We start from the raw sequence: 16212 nt of genomic DNA, 5'->3' as shown, positions 1-16212 counted from the left end.
GACACCCAGTTGCAGGACATGTGTGACACTGCACAATGCTTGAAAAATTCGTTGCAAAGTTGCACGAAGCGTTGCTGAAAGTAGAACCAAATTATACTTTCCACAACGCTTTTTGCAACTTGTCTCGCAACGTTTTTGGTCGTTGCAGGGTATGTTTTGCACCTGGTTATTTCTCAGTTTTTAGCCTCTTTTGTCTTTGTGTAAATTCGTAGAAAATTACCCTGTCAGACTTGAGGCACTGGGCAAGTGGACGCATGATACCTTACGAGATCCCCACAGAACTTCTTGTCGTGGAGGAGTTGTCAAGAAACGCCATGGGAAAAGTCAACAAAAAAGAACTTCTTTCGATGTATTTTGGTAAATTGTGAAATGCAGCGATACGGTGTCTCGTTTCAGAAACGTTTTACAAACTTCTGGGACGACTGGTCACTGAAATATTAATCAGTTTATATTTTTTGCGTGACCGGAAGCTCAAAGCATACGCAGTACTCAAAATGCTGATTATTTGCCATTTTGCCAAGTGGGTACATCAGTCAAATTTGAAAAACCAGTGGTGGATCTAGGGGAGGGGCCCAAAGGGCCCAGACTACCCCTCTTATTTTTGGATGTTAGAAATAAAGCCCACTTAAAATGCCTTTCACTTTTTAAGGGAAAGGGCCCAGACTACCCCTCTTATTTTTGGATGTTAAAAATAAAGCCCAGTTAAAATGCCTTGCACTTTTTGCAGACAACAACGCCAAAAACAAGTTCTTCCCCCCCCCCCCCCCCCCCCCCACCTTCTCTCTTAGCTCTTGGTTTGGATCCGCTACTGATATAAACTGCAGTGGAAAGATGGCTTCACTTAAACGTGGTCTTCATTAGCGACGCATGCACAAACACAAGGGACATACGCAAATGGATTAACTTCTTGCTATCCTGTTTGGCAGAGGTTTCCTGGATTTCTCTCTCAATCAAGAAGGAGACGAAACCTCTGCATGGATTCCTTCGATGTCGAAGGACGAACACGTTTACTCTTATAGCCGGTTTAAAGCCCGAAAAAACCAGTTTGAATTTCAATGCCTGCCCAATGGCAGAAGAGTGGAAGTGACGATGCATTGACGTCACGACACGCATGCGTGACAGAAAATCGAGGAGATCCGTGCAGAAGTTTCCTTTTCTACTCACTAGAGATGGAAATCAAGGAAACCTCTGCCAAACAGGGTAACCTTTCGCTAATAAATTAGTGTCTTTGTCCTAACTAAAGAGCGGAGCGCGCGCTTGGAGCACGATTCGTAAGAAAATATGGTAACCCCTGTGAGAGAAAATAGGGAGCTTAAGATCTACGACGACGACGTCGACGAAAACGCCACAAAACAATGATATCATTGGTTAAAAGAGCATAAATAATCGTACTGCTCGTGCGGCACGGATTATTGCTCATATTTGTGCGGTTCTCTGCGTGACGACGACGTGAAATCACTAAATTTTAGGTTTTGACGACAACGTGAGCCTGCAACAGAGAATCTTTCATTCTCTGTTTTCAGCCTGAAACCGCTCGTACCAATTTATTTTTCGGATACTTCTCCCACATTGTACGACGTGAACAAGATGGAATAATCGCAAAAGACTTTTACTAGAGCAAAGTTCTATTTTGAGGTGACGTTTTCGTCGACGTCACCGTCGTAGATCTCAACGTAGATCTTTAAGTTCCTAATACGACCGTGCGTACGTCCACTCCTCCATGTATGCCAATGTGAAGCGTTTTTTAGCGGGAACAACTTAGATATTACATATCTGTCAAAACAAGGTATCTGCTGACCAGTATCACGTGACCATATCGTGGGCTAAAGATTTAAGCCCATCTATGTCAGCTGTTTGTTAAGTTGACCACTGACCATTTTCTTGTTTTGGGTTGGATCGAAGGCTCAAGCCAGGTTAACTTATTTTAAGAATAAATGACACACAGAGCTCTGCGTTTCGGCTTGGCTAAAGGGGCGTTTACACGACAGAGCAAAAATGGCACGGGCCCGACAAAAACTGGAACGGTTCCAACAGTTTTTACACAGAAACAGTGAACTTTTATCCGTTCCACGAGGGGTCAATAGGCTTTGTAAAAACTGTTGGAACCGTTCCACTTTTTGTCGGGCCCGTGCCATTTTTGCTCTGTCGTGTAAACGCCCCTTAAATCTATATATTATGCCACTGGGTATGTTGCTCATGCTTTAGCATGTGTCACTTATGGGGATTAGGCCTCTAAGAGCCGGCAAAGTTGGGGAAATACAAAGTTGAGCCATCTTCTGAAAGAGCCAGGGAAACTGGGGAATTCAAAGCCTTGTATATATCTTGTAATGGACTTTTCCAAGGACAAAGCCTATAGTTTGATTTTAGCCTGTAGTGACTCAAAGTAGAATCAGTGTATATACAGTAGTGTTTTCAGGTGATGTCACGGTGGCTGTGTTGGTATCCCTAAACAAAGTTTTGTGACTACAATGGATACTCCAAAAAAGGTGTGACACTTAGTTTTGTGTACAGACCAGTGCCTAACCCAGCAGTTATTCTCTGCCTAAACAGAGTGTAACGTAACGTCACCAAATGTTACACCTGTATATGTGTCGCAAAGTTTCTCACCTTATTTTGGAGTGTCCAAAGGATGCTTTTCGGCTCATGGCAGAGGCAAAACTGATTCCTTTAAGCAAGTATTTCAATGTACAAACTATTCGAAGTTATACATTTTTTTGACAATAATGGTCAATAACAAGTTGTGTGCAAACTTGAAAATGTTGGGTGAATTGTTTCAAGTTAAGATGGATAAAAAATTATTTTGTTTTATCCCCCTGTCCCTGTTTCACTTGAAAACATGAAAAAGTGACGTAGAAGCAATTTTAATGCAAGTTTCGACCAAAAATTGTTGCAAACACGTCTGTGACAGTGTCCCTTTAAATTACTGAAGAAAACATACTTGCCTCAGATTTCTTAAGTTTTCTTGTGCTCACTTAATCTCCACAACTTCACACAAACAAAAAAGAAACATTACATGTATTGTTTAGGCCTATTCTTTACATGACACTATGAGAAAACAGTGCAGGTCAGAAAATGTCCTAACTTTCAGAGTTTGCTAGAAATCTGAGGACTGTCACGTGAGGAACTTTTGAGTTTCCAAATGCTCTCCACATGATCTGAAACCAAGGCTTGCATTCCATCTTCAATCAACCCACTCTTAATCAATGAAACAAGTTTGTTCAGCAAATCAACAGGTATGCTGAAGTTGACGTGAGGGAATGCTGATGTCAAAGCAGCATTTTTGGTGTGACTTGTGACCATCCCAAGTAGATCCCCAGTTGCCATCGATACCAGTGCTCCGCCACTAGCCCCACAGTGCACTGCTGCACTAGACTGAAGGAGCACAGCCTGGTGCTTGTCGTAGGCAATATTTGATAGCACCCCGCAAATTACTGATGGCTGCGCGTGTTGATGGCTTGAAAAAAGAGGAAAACCGACAACTAAGACCTCTTCTCCTTTAATATATAAAGGACAAGAAGAATTTTGAGACTTCTTATTTGGACCAGGTTTTCCTTGTCTTGGCTTCAATGACCTTAGAGAAGAATGAGGCTGAATTTTTAAAAGTGCAATGTCCAGAGGAGATTCTTTGCTTGATGCATAAAGGACTTCAGCTGTGCGACAAATGCCATTTGGAAGCAAGCATGATATCCTGTCTTGCCTTGTACCATTCACAGAATGTACAATACTTTTGTAGTCTGTGATTGGTAAGTGTCCTCGAATCACATGACTGCAGGTAGCTACAAATCCTTCGTCAACATCTAAAATAATACCAGATCCCCATGTTCTGCCGCACTTAACTAAAACAACACTAGCCAATGCTGTCTGAAAAATGCAATCAGCATTCAAACCACAAGGTCTGTGGTGAATTAGCATCAAATCTACATCTTTACCACTTGAATCATCACCAGCAGCTGGTTGACACTGCAAGTTATCCTCAAGGTTCACCACATTCAACAGTGCTTGTAGATTTTGAGGTAACACCAAGGATTTTTTCCTCACGAGTTCCATTAGATTCTGCAGTAGATACAGTATTGAACATGCCACAGTAATCCCAATCCACTCCCCATTTTTCCAACAGAATGGTGCCAGAACAATGCCATGAGGAATCATTCGGAGTTTTTCCAATCCAAAATTGAAACCCTTTAAATACATGGCACATCCCTCACAACCTGGAATGCAGCGAGCGTCAGTGATTATAAGTTCATTGTTGACCCCAATTATGTTTGATACAATCCCCTTCGAAACGCTGTTATAGAACACCTCAGGACATTCACAGCCAAATGGTGTTCCTGCTATTAACACTTCATCGCCTTTCTTTGGACTCTCATACTTGCTGTATCTCAATGTCGATAAATCCAGCTTTTTGTTGGACAAATAATTCTTGATTCCGTCGACGTGAATAAGGACAAAACAGGACAAAACACTCTGATGTGTACTGGCCTCAACAAGTGGCGGTTTGGTTGCAACAGTTTCAGCCATTGCGTCCACTGTGTTAATTTCGGAACCTTGGCTATTACTGAGTGATTCGAATTTCCACTCCGATGACGGAAAAATACGTTCTGCGATGCTTTGCAAACCGTCGTCTCTCCAAAATAAAACAACGTTGCCTTGAAGAGTTGTGAACGCGTCTTGTTTGTTTTTTCGAAGCACAACCTCCACTGCAATTCGGGCGAACTCGTCGCAATAAAGCAAAGGACGTTCCACGCTGAAAGCACGTTGTCTTTCAATTTCAGGCAATATATCAGCGAACAAAGACGCCACTGTTAATACTATACCATTATCTTCATCTAATACAATACCACAACAACTCAAATCGGAATGGCACCTTTTCACCAAAATGCAGACCTCATCTACCATCTTCAATTTTCTTGACCACTTTTGCGCATGTGTTTACAAGGTAGCCGCAACCCTATGAGTACTGGAGATTCTTAAAAGCTTTCTGCAATGCAATCCTTTTGAACTGCGGATATATTGTGAAGATATGCGCTCTAGTCGTTTCACCTTGGCGCTAAATTTGATTAGCAATATTGACCGTTAAGGTCGCTGAAATCAAAGCTTTGCAGTTCCATATTTTTGTACAGTTTTATCCTGCTCTTAAAAGGCTAAAGAGTTAGTATGGAGGCTATTATCCCATCAAGTGATTCAGAAAACAGGTAAGAGCGTCGGTTGCATTTTTCCTCTTGTTATTTTTGTCATGATAATTTTCATGAAACGGCTTTCAGCTCGAAATGCAGCTCAAAATATCTCAACTTTAGGCCAATCTGCACACATTTACTGCTGTAAATAAACAAGGTATTCCGCCTACTCTTTGATACGTGCTTTCTCAAGATTCTCTTCAGTGCAGTTTGAGCTCAAGAAACGTTTTTGTATGCAAAACTGTTGTGTTTGTTGTAGTTTTAGCTAAAGTAAAAAATGTTCTTACCATGTAGCAGTTTCAAAATCATAAGTAATATTTATGGTGACTAGAAAGTGTTGGGAATTATCGAATATAATCAAAATAACTATTATAGTCTTAAGAATGAATTATGTGTGTATCGGTCAAATGGAAGCAAGCTTCAACAATTCAACCCACCGGGCATTTGACTTGGTTGAAAATTCTTGTTCGAATTCCCCCCTCCCGGGCGAAAAAGCCCTCCAAATGCCCCATCATAGGTCCATTTTCATAGGTGATTAAATTAATCTGAACCTTCGGTTTGACCGATACATTTAATTTTGTTATACCTTAACAAGAAGCTGTAAGGGTAGCATTCAAATTCAGCAAAGGTAAATACATTATGATGTTGTTGTGCAAATCAAAAATATTTGCAAACAAAATGTTTTTCTTCCCAGAAAATGCTTTTTTGAGTCACAGTAAACACTTACAACCTTTCCCATGTGGCATGTTTTCTTTGGCAAGTTCAAAAAGTGGTTTGCCCTGAGAATCTATCTGAGTGGTTAATTTTGTAAGGGTGTACAATAATATTTCAGTTGAATCTGCTTTTTTTTTGCTTTGCGGCATAGACAGGTTTCTGGGTGACTTCAATGTCTGTTTCGACTTTCCTCTGATCCGTGTGGCTATACCGGTAGCTTTAAATATCCGTAAAACTGAGCACTGGTCACCAGAGGGAGTCTTCCATTGATACCAGTTTCATAACTGAAGGAACTACTGACATTAAATAAAGTGACCTTTGCCTTTTAGGCTGGTCAGGTCACATGTCACTTGAAATGTTCAATCACCGCTAACTGTGAACAAGAATCTACAATGTAGAAGTGTGGAAAGCTTAAGCATTTTATTTTTCAATCCATATGGTTTGACATTAAGAAAATTACTGAGTAACAACAGTGCTTTCCCATTGCCTTTTTTGAAAAAGTGTTTGCCAAGAAAAGGTTTTCAAGAAATTGGGTCTGTAGTTACTCTTTCACTAATCTCTTTTTCATCTTGTCACTTCATGTTTGAATGTTACAGAGATTTTTTTTTTCAAGGTGAACAGATGCCTTGTGTGCAAAGTGAATATCAAAGGTTTAAGCGAGTTGAATTTAACTTATTATATTCTTGACCTTCAGAATCACAATTGGAGGAAAAAGGAAGTCTTCTGGTCGGAGATCTTCTGTGAGTCAACTTGATAATGCCTTGATTATATCGTTATGGTGTTGTTTGCCCCCTGTTACAAGTTTTCGTGTATTGTTACATGACAAAAATTATATCTTTAAGTTATATGTAAATTGATTGCAAGTTCGAATGAGGCCTAACACTACTGTGAAGTTTTGTACCCAATTATTCCATCAGGGATCAACCCTAGTATTGGAATTGGGCCCACACAAGGACAGAGAAAAACTCTGACCAGGGTGGGATTTGAACCCACGACCTTCGGATTAGATCACCGCTGCTCTACCGACTGGGCTACAAGGCCAGAACGGGAGCTGGCTGTGGGTATGTGAGATGTTATTCACAAGGACAAATTCGGCTCGGCCCAAGCCTAATTTTAGGTAATCGCTAGTTGTTGTCCTTCAGTAGCATTTGGAGTAATGATTGCAAGTTCAAATGAGGCCTAACCCTACTGTGAAGTTTTGTACCCAATTATTCCATCAGGGATCAACCCTAGTATTGGAATTGGGCCCACACAAGGACAGGGAAAAACTCTGACCAGGGTGGGATTTGAACTTGCAATCATTACTCCAAATGCTACTGAAGGACAACAACTAGCGATTACCTATAATGTAAATTATTAGCATTTGACTGTTTCCTTAATCATGATTCCTACAAATGCGACCAATTAATTTTCCTCGTGTTTACATTGTATTTTTCTTTTATACCTTTAGATTTTAAAGGGTTCAAAATCACCTTTGAAAGCTGGTGCTCTAGAGGAGTTGGATCCAAATTCACTGGACAATGATTCAAGGTTTTTAAACTGCAGTCATGTATTTTAATTTGTCCATTTTGTTTGTATTGTGGAACAATTAACAATTATTGGTTGAGATTGAGCAAAATATCGTGATTTGTCAGTCTATTATTCAGTCTATTAGCAGGTCTATTAGTTCAGTCTATTAGCAGGTCTATTATTTGCCGAAGCCGAAGAATGAGGCAAATAATTGATCTGCCAGACACTGACAAATCACATTATTTTGCAATAACAGAGTTCAATAATTGTTTTGTCATTTGATCACTTAGTTTGTTCTTGAGAAGCGGTAAGCGCACGCTGCCTTGCAGGAGTCAAGAAGTGGCAAAAATCAATTGGTTTCCTTCTCAGCATAATTTTATTTATAAACTTCAAATTGTGCTTACAGTCAAACGTTCAGTGACAAAATATAGGCATCAACAAAGCTGAAGAATTTTGAATGCAGTCTTCCATTTTCCATTTTCACTCAAGAGCGTGGTTTTAATTATGCATAATCAGAATGTTATTTCATGTAAAACACTTATTTTTAGGCAGTGATTGCAGGTCATGTGGTGGGCTCTCGGCCAATGAAAAGGAAGGGAAAAGACATCAAAATAATTATTATATTATTTGATTATACTATTGCTTCACTTGTGCGCTATTACTTTTACTTTATTAATAACCAATCTATCACTTATCAAGTGATCCTTCAGTTTTATAACAATGATATTATACAGTGTATATATAGACCATAATGTTCATAAATAGCGACTATTAGTAATTATTCTTTTGTCTTTATGCTAATCATCCTCACTAGCCTCGTTAGCGCGAACAAAATTTTAAAGAATTTTTGCTCCAAAGTGAGGCTAGTGAGGATGTGAGCACAAAGAAACAGTTATAATTTCTTGACCGCCATTTACATTGTTTGAATACGATCTATACATTTTAGAAGACTGACGTTTTTTTCCTATGACATTGCAGAAGTAAATCAAAGAAGTCGCGGCAGTCATCTGGGCGACGAGTCAGTTTCGCTGAGAAAAACGAGATTAAGTGAGCTTATTAGTTTTATGCATTGTTATGTACCTTCATTTGACTGGGAAATTTAGATTATTGCATGATAAGGGCAGGAACTTGACACAGATGGATAATTTATTTGAGCCTTGTACTGTACACTGTAACTTCAAACCTGACTTCACAATTTCATTCACAGCAACAGCGTTTTAATATACATTTACAGTTCTGTACATGTAATTTGAAGGAACTGCATTGTATTTGTGCAATAAGGTGATGCAATAATAATTTTTTCTCAGCCTTGACACTTGGCTATTAAATTTTATTTAATTTGTATTGTTTCTGTCTCGTGGAAATGTATAGTTTGTTTTTACTTGTTGAGTTAAACTCCTTCCCAACCCCTTCATTGGTAAGTATAAAAAATTGGTAGAGTCTGGTCGAGCAATGATATCGGGCATCTCATTGTGTGTGTGGACGTCCCCATCTGACACGACTCTCTCAGGCACCTAACCCCAAGCTCAGGATAAAAATGAGTTTAATTAAAAGAAAAAGACACTTGTGATTGAATTAATTAGAAGTTTAGAGTCCACATGTTTTTGAAAGAAGCAATATGGCTCAACCCCAAATACCGGTAGATTCACAATCAAATAAGTGAAATTTCTCTTTCAGGGAATTTTTTGTTGAAGATTGGCAGGCTGCTTGGAAGAAAGAGGTTGAACAAAGTATGTATCTGTCATGACTATGATTGTTTACATGCAACTTGTGTGAATGATTATCTTTTTTTAAATGCAATTAAGTAAAGTACGTTCGAGGGGATTTTGGTATTATTATGTTCTGGCTCATTGTCTTGTTTCATTAAGTTGATTGATTCACATTGTATACTTTCAAATTGACAACCTTTTTTAGATAATCTTCAAACAGCCAACAATCCCTCTCAAAGGTAAGCCAATAGTCAATCAACTATTGATTATTTATTGACGTACCTCATTTTTTGCAAAGAAAAAAATGAGGAAATTTATTTCAGTGAGTATATTTCAGAACGGCATGTACACTCTTTCATAGTTCCTCCCTTGGGATTCAAAAAACGCTTTGAGGGACAAGGTTAACAAAATGCTTTTTAGTGTATTTGCATGAACAAGAATGTACTACAGAAAACTGTGCATAATCCATGGAATCCGCATTAAACCCATTGATTCCTGAACCGCTCCCAATGACGAGTAAAATCTGGCTTTAGACAGAGTAAAATCTGATCAACAGAGCCTGAGAGGTCAATGGGCTGAAAAACTTGTTTGTCAGTAATGATCATTCTTTATTCTTTGGATATTTTCAACAGTGAATATAGAGAGCCAGCGAAATCGATTCAAGGTATGTTCAACAAATCTTTAGAGTTTACTCTATAATACTGTCAACCAAGGGGCAAAATGTTTCAAGCTCACTGTCTCGTAGGTTTCACTCACTTGTGCCAAACATCCATAGTGGTGTGTGACATGCTGCTAACTAGAATAACTTGTCCAGAAACGTTTTTCTTGAAGTTACTATTAATTATCATCTTTCCTGTGGGTACTGGACACCACCGATATCAATAGTTGCATTTGTATCCTTGATTCTTACAATTTGATGTATATTGTTGGGCATGCTGATCTGTTGGACGCTTTGTGTAAGAGCCAAGTCCTAGAGTACTGTGCATAGATGTAGCTCAAGCTTGTAGCAACTGGTGTTACAAAGATATCTGTTCAATCCTTGCCCTGAACTCTGATTTTCAGGCTTTTTAGTTGTTACTTCCCTTTACCAAAGCAAATTCAATTTCAAGAGTCATCCTTGCACGTATTTGGACAATGATGTCTTATAGACAGCTGAAAATTTTCAGTAGGCTCGAACAAGGTTCAAACCCGTGACCTCTGCTACATGCCAGTACTGCATGTGCAATGCTCTACACTGTACCAACTGAGCTACGAAGCCACACAGTTGGGACTCAGCAGGTCAGTTTATTGGGTTCATGCATCTATAACCCATGCTTAAATTACACATTTCTTTCATTCATAATATTATTCCTCTCACAGGAAGAGATATGAGCCCAATAAATTGACCTGCTCCCAACTGTGTGGCTTCATAGCTCAGTTGGTACATGTAGAGCATTGCACCAGCATCACAGAGGTCATGGGTTCGAGTGTCTGCAGTATAAGAGATAATAGGGATCTTAAGATCTATGATGGCGACGTCAACGAAAACGTCACATCAAAATAGAACTTTGCTCTAGTATAAGTCTTCCGTGATTATTCCGTCTCGTTCACGTGATTGTACAATGTATCCTAAAAACATTACCTAAACTTGGTACGAGTGGTTTCAGACTGAAAATAGGGAATGAGAGATTCTCTGTTGCATGCTCACATTGTCGTCAAAACCTAAAATTTCTTGAATTCAGGTTGTCATCTTGCAGAGAACTGCAAAAATGTGAGCTAAAATCTGTGCTGCATGTGCAGCACGATTACTACCATTTGCATCCACCCTTGAAGCGTGACAAATTTTTCGTGAAGTTTTACTTTTCAAGCGTTAATGGTTTGTCCGGGCGTGTGTCACTTTTGACCAATGAAACATTGGTGGTTATGTTGTGAAATTGACCACGTTTTTGAGGGCATACCCTGAGCATGTTTTGTTCACGTGCTCTTCAAGTTTTCAGGTTTTCCGTGAGGGTGGAGATATTCATGAATCTTTCCGGGAATCTAGTAGAGTTATAAACACAGGTCTATCTCCCGCTGGTTTCCAAAGACGCGAAATATAGAATGTGGTATACTTTACCAAGAAGAGATACATGATTTAGCAACTATGAGGAAAAAAATATGTGAAACTAGAAAGAGTGAGGAAAAAATATTTCTGTGTCTAGGGCATTCTGCGCACACATGCTCTTTCGTGTTTCAAGGAGCATTTAAAATCTTGATTTTAAATTAAGCAACTGGATGGTAATTTACCTCATTCCAAACTTGTTGACGTTGAATTTTTTTTTGTCCATTGCAAAACGAGCAGAGACGTTATTAGGGCGGTCATGCAAAACCCGAACACTTTCAAAAAACCCTGAAAACTTTGAGAGCACATGAACACAACATGCTGGTATGCTGTCAAAAACGTTGTCAATTTCATGACATAACCGCCAACATTTCATTGGTCAAAAGTGATACATAACTGGACGAACCGTTAATGTTTGAAAAGTACAACTTCGCACAAAATGCGTCTTGCTTCAAGGATGGACGCAAATGGTAGTATTAATTTTATGTTCTTTTAACCAATGATATCACCATCTTGTGGCGTTTTCATCAACATCGCCATTATAGATCTTAAGTTCCATAATTACTTATTATTAGTGTGATGATACTTCAATCTTTCATATACCATAACTCTGTACTTCAGATACACATTTGTTTCACTTGTGATAATCTTTTGCTTCTCAGGCAGCTGTCCTTCTTTTTCCTGAAAATGCGTAAACCACGTTTGCTAGAAACAGATTTTTTACAATTTTAGGAATAGATACTCTTCTGAAAGGGAACATTCAAGACGAGAACATCCCATTGTATGAGCTTGGTGGAAATCAGGTACAACAAGGCTCGTGCTCTATAAAGGAAAATTTCGGGGAGCCCTCCAAGTTGGTCACCCGAATTAATGAATTTTTTATTTAATTAATTATCTGAGATCAACAACGCAGCAAGATCTTCATCCATCTCTCTCTCCCACTCAACAAAACATTGCTGCTACCGCTCTGGTGATCGTCAAACTTGTTAGTGCAAGAAAAACCCGCAACCCATCAAATTTGTATTCACACACACCCTGGTGCTTTATTTTTCCCTCCTCTTCTCCCTCATACAACTCCTATCTACCTCCCCCTCCTATCTCCTTCCAAAATTTAGTCTTGATTGCAAAACTTATAAATTTTTAAATTTGTCTCAAGATTTGGAGACTGAATAGATCAAATAGTTTTTAAATATAATTTTTACACATCCCCTTGCTATACATTGGCACAATTTAATAATTATTTAAATGCTTACTTGAATACATGTACTTACATTCACATGCACTGGTGCACAAACACATCACAATCAATACTTACATCGGAAGTTTTTATCTTAATGTAAGACTTAATGTGCCGGTAGATCACTATTAATTTTTTGTATAGATAATGCCAGAAGCACAGTTTGTTCAAACAAGTGAAGTCCATACAGGCCAAATAAAGAAGCGTGAAAGCTGCCCTTTTGTGGACACATCAGAGGAAGTTAAAACCCCTGGCACTGCAAACATCACACTATGCAAAGGTGTAACTGTGAATGCAACTGACTCACTCTTCAGCACTGCAAAACCACGTTCAAGTTCTCCACAAATGATTGAAGAAATGGAACATACAATATGCATTGATTCTAATCAGCCCCTTCTAGACAAGTTTACTGCCGCAGATTCAGGAGACCAAACCATGATCTTTGAAAGTGATGCAGCTGTTGAACTAGACATTACATGTACGAGTAAAGAACAGGAAGTGTTATTTTGTGACAATCATGGTGCACCACTGTCATTGCCTATCAATTCTGAGGAAGCAGGCAAAATGGATAGCACTGCCTTCCTTATGTCTTTGAAAGCAACCCCCTCAATCAATAACCCTACATCAACTCAAAAAGAAATAGAAATGAGTGATAAAACAGATTGCAGACCTCTCCTGATATCATCGAAATCAAATACATCAATTTCTGAAAACAGCGAGGTATTACCTTTCAAAGATAATACAGATTATTCCAATAAGGTAGGAATTAGTTGTCCAAGAAAACCACTGGGAGAAATTACAGATGTGAGGAGTTCCTCAGAGGGAACACAACACGTTGGTTGGAATGGAGCGTACTTGCTCGAAGAGAAACCATTGTGTGATGATTTGGAACTGACAACCTGTCAAAGCTATGGACCTCTTGACCGCACAATGCAGAAGACAAAGCGAAGAAGCATCTATGAGGCTTCTTGCATGGACATTACATCATGTTTCAGTCCTGGATTTGTCAACTCTTCTGAGCAGCAAGACACAAGTAAAAAGACTTCATACACTGGTAGAAGTCTGGGAGCTACATGTAGTTCATCCTATATCACATGCACTTCATCTAAAATAGAAACATCTTGTTTAGTTGGGGAGAAAACGACAGATCACAACAAAGAAGATGTTGAGGGCCAAACTTCCCATCTCAACATGACATGTTGTTATGGTCGTGGTATTTTACCCAAGAAGAGCCTTGCGGGTGCAGTTACAGATCAAACTCTGGTGTATGGCCCCAAAGGAGAGAGTGCTGACCCATTGGATCTCACTGTTTGTCAAGGGGAAGGTGTGCTTACAAGAAATATGGATTCCTCAGCATTCTTGCAGACACTGGATGGAGTTAGAGATGTCTATGTGAACTGTTCAACGATGAATGTGAGTGACCAGATGGATGGAGAAATGGATTTAACAGCAGTTCATGGATCTGCAACATTTCAAGCTGCGCAAACAACAACTTTGATTGAGGAAAATGCAGGGCAACTGAATGAACCTGTCAATCAGCTTGATATTACCAACTGCTACGGAAATGGCATATTAGCAAATGACTTGGCCTCGTCAGATACGGCAGAAGTACGTTCTGCCGGCCCAGGTCATACTGATATCTTGGACTTCACAGTTTGCAGAGGCAGATCATTTTCAACCTCTACACAGCATACTCGTCAAGGCAAATTGCCTGGCAGCGATGCGGCAAACAAAGTCGATTCTTTGGTCTTCTTGAGGTCTCTCTGTGAAGGTAGGGGCCCTGATTGTAATGGTGTAGACAAAGTTTCTAGTGAAATGGATATTACAGCTACCACTGAGGCTTCCCTTTGTGTTGAAAACGGTGGTCACAGATTTGTACACAACAGAATGTTAGTAGCTGATAAAACCTTAAGATTGAAAGATTACAATGAATCCAACATTTCTCTAGCAAGTAATGAGAGTGCAATAATTGACACTAAGAACAGACACTCCTTGAAAGGGGCAACATGGAATCAGGCTGCAGAGATTACTATTCATTCACATGGAAATGACTTCAATGATGACAACGATTTGGAATTAACATCATGTCACAGTTATAAGGTTATTGACCACAAAATGCAGAAATCAAAACGTCGAAGCATCTACGATGTCACTGACATTGAAGTCACTTCTTGCTTTGGCCCAGGGTGGGCTAAATTGCCAGATAAAAAGCCTACTGGCAGTAATATTGTAGACATCCTGGAACACTCTGGAAGTACGAAAGACTTCACTCCCAACGGTATTAGTCATGCTAACAAGCTGTTAATCAAAGGAAATAATTTGGCAAGGCATGGCATTCAACAGCAATCGGATAAAGCAAAGACGGAGTCAATAGCAGCCTCTGACAATCAAGGCAACCCTGGTTTTGAGGCACAAAGAAGATGTATTCTTGACCCCATACCACTGTCAATGCCAGTCAGCACAAGAGAAACATCTGGTAAAAACGACAGCAAGTGTTTGCTTCAGTCTTCGAAGTCAATGCCTCAAGAAAGTGAAGTTTTGTCCCATACTTCAGGAAATAATAGCCTTGAAAACAGTAAGGTTACAGTTGAAGAAAGTGGCACCGCGTGTGCTTCGCCTGAAGGTTGGAATCGTAATCAAAAAGAGGAGGTAAATCTCGAATTGACAACTTGCCACAGCCTTGGAGGTCTTGACATTTCTTCAAATAAGACAAAAAGGAAGAGCATCTATGAGTGCTCTGAAATGGACATAACTTCAGGGTATGGCCAAGGACTGGTCACATCCCCATTGGCCTCTGCTGCCATCAAAAGAGCGAGTCTGACCTCATTTGAAACCAGATGTCAAGGAGACATTGCAACTTCCTGTGTAAATGAAACCACAGATATAAACACAACACAACATTTGCAAAGCAAGAAAATGGCAGAACAGCTGGAAGCATCAGGTGTGGGAATGAAAGTAATCTTTTGTAGCCAGAAGAGTAAGGATCACAGCATAGAGAAAGGTGACAGCTTGGAGGCTGAAGCAGGCGAAGATTCCAGCTACAGTCCTCAACAGATCAAGTCACCTTTCAAATGGGTTACATGTGATGGTGCACAGACCAACATGAATGTCACAAGGTGTCAAGAGGCCAGTGTTCAGAGATTAAGTGAGAACACAACACAACATTCACAGATATCAGAAATCGCAGAAAATGGAAGCACTCTTAATCACTGGCACCAAATGCCATCACCCTTCAAACCAGTTACTTGTGATAGAGAAAACACAACTATAAATCAAACAAGATGCAAAGAGGCCATCATGGATGGATTGAATGAAACTTCGGCATTGAGTGCAATGCAACATTCAAAGGTACAAGACATCCTTGGGGAACCGCAAGCATCAAGGCTCGAATTCACAGCACCATGTTCCAACCATACTGAATTTGATTCGAATGCAAAGAAAGTGCACAGTGAGAGCTTTCACAAGCAGTATGGTGAAGAGTGGAATTTCAGCTTTGATTCTGAGATAGGCAGCATGCCTGATGAGAATGTCTCTGGTTTTGGCTCTGATGGTCATAAATTGTCCACAATCAAGGAAGTTGAGGACGGAGACAAGACTGATGTGGACAAAAGCAAGAATGTTACACAAGAAGTGTAAGTAAACATAGAATGTACCGGTAAATGCTCTGTTTATAGTGGAGTGCACTTAGCTATTAAGAAAACCGCCCACTTTTGCTTGTAAAATACATGTAGTTCAAATTCTTGAGAGGTGTTGTGTTCGACGCAACTTTTCAGTCCAGGGAACCTTCCT

General features: G+C 39.6%; 3 protein-coding genes across 4 annotated transcripts in view; 2 read left to right on the top strand and 1 right to left on the bottom strand.

Moving 5' to 3' along the window:
- The window catches only part of LOC138049357 (malonate--CoA ligase ACSF3, mitochondrial-like), a 22216-nt gene extending 18733 nt beyond the window's left edge, over positions 1-3483 (top strand). Inside the window, exon 11 of the mRNA XM_068895603.1 lies at positions 213-3483. Within this exon, the coding sequence (XP_068751704.1) occupies positions 213-368 (156 nt within the window). The 3' untranslated portion in view covers positions 369-3483. The remainder of the gene's footprint in view (positions 1-212) is intronic.
- LOC138049356 (peroxisomal leader peptide-processing protease-like) lies at positions 2846-5048 on the bottom strand. The gene has a single exon (XM_068895602.1). It carries the CDS (start codon positions 4894-4896, stop codon positions 3085-3087), a length of 1812 nt encoding a protein of 603 aa, XP_068751703.1. The 5' UTR covers positions 4897-5048; the 3' UTR covers positions 2846-3084.
- The window catches only part of LOC138049355 (uncharacterized), a 29778-nt gene continuing 18593 nt past the window's right edge, over positions 5028-16212 (top strand). For both annotated transcript variants that reach the window (XR_011132374.1, XM_068895600.1), the window contains exons 1-9: positions 5028-5192; positions 6583-6628; positions 7339-7418; positions 8376-8444; positions 9075-9127; positions 9312-9345; positions 9739-9770; positions 11919-11989; positions 12568-16055. Coding sequence is in view for 1 of the 2 variants with exons in the window: in XM_068895600.1 (XP_068751701.1) it covers positions 5155-5192; positions 6583-6628; positions 7339-7418; positions 8376-8444; positions 9075-9127; positions 9312-9345; positions 9739-9770; positions 11919-11989; positions 12568-16055 (3911 nt within the window). In the remaining variant the exon portion in view is untranslated. The remainder of the gene's footprint in view (positions 5193-6582; positions 6629-7338; positions 7419-8375; positions 8445-9074; positions 9128-9311; positions 9346-9738; positions 9771-11918; positions 11990-12567; positions 16056-16212) is intronic.

The sequence above is a fragment of the Montipora capricornis genome, chromosome 5 (genome assembly GCF_036669925.1).
Source record: "Montipora capricornis isolate CH-2021 chromosome 5, ASM3666992v2, whole genome shotgun sequence".
Taxonomy (NCBI): Eukaryota; Metazoa; Cnidaria; class Anthozoa; order Scleractinia; family Acroporidae; genus Montipora; species Montipora capricornis.
The sequence above is the reverse complement of the archived record's forward strand: the minus strand, read 5'-3'. Positions and strand labels throughout refer to the sequence as shown.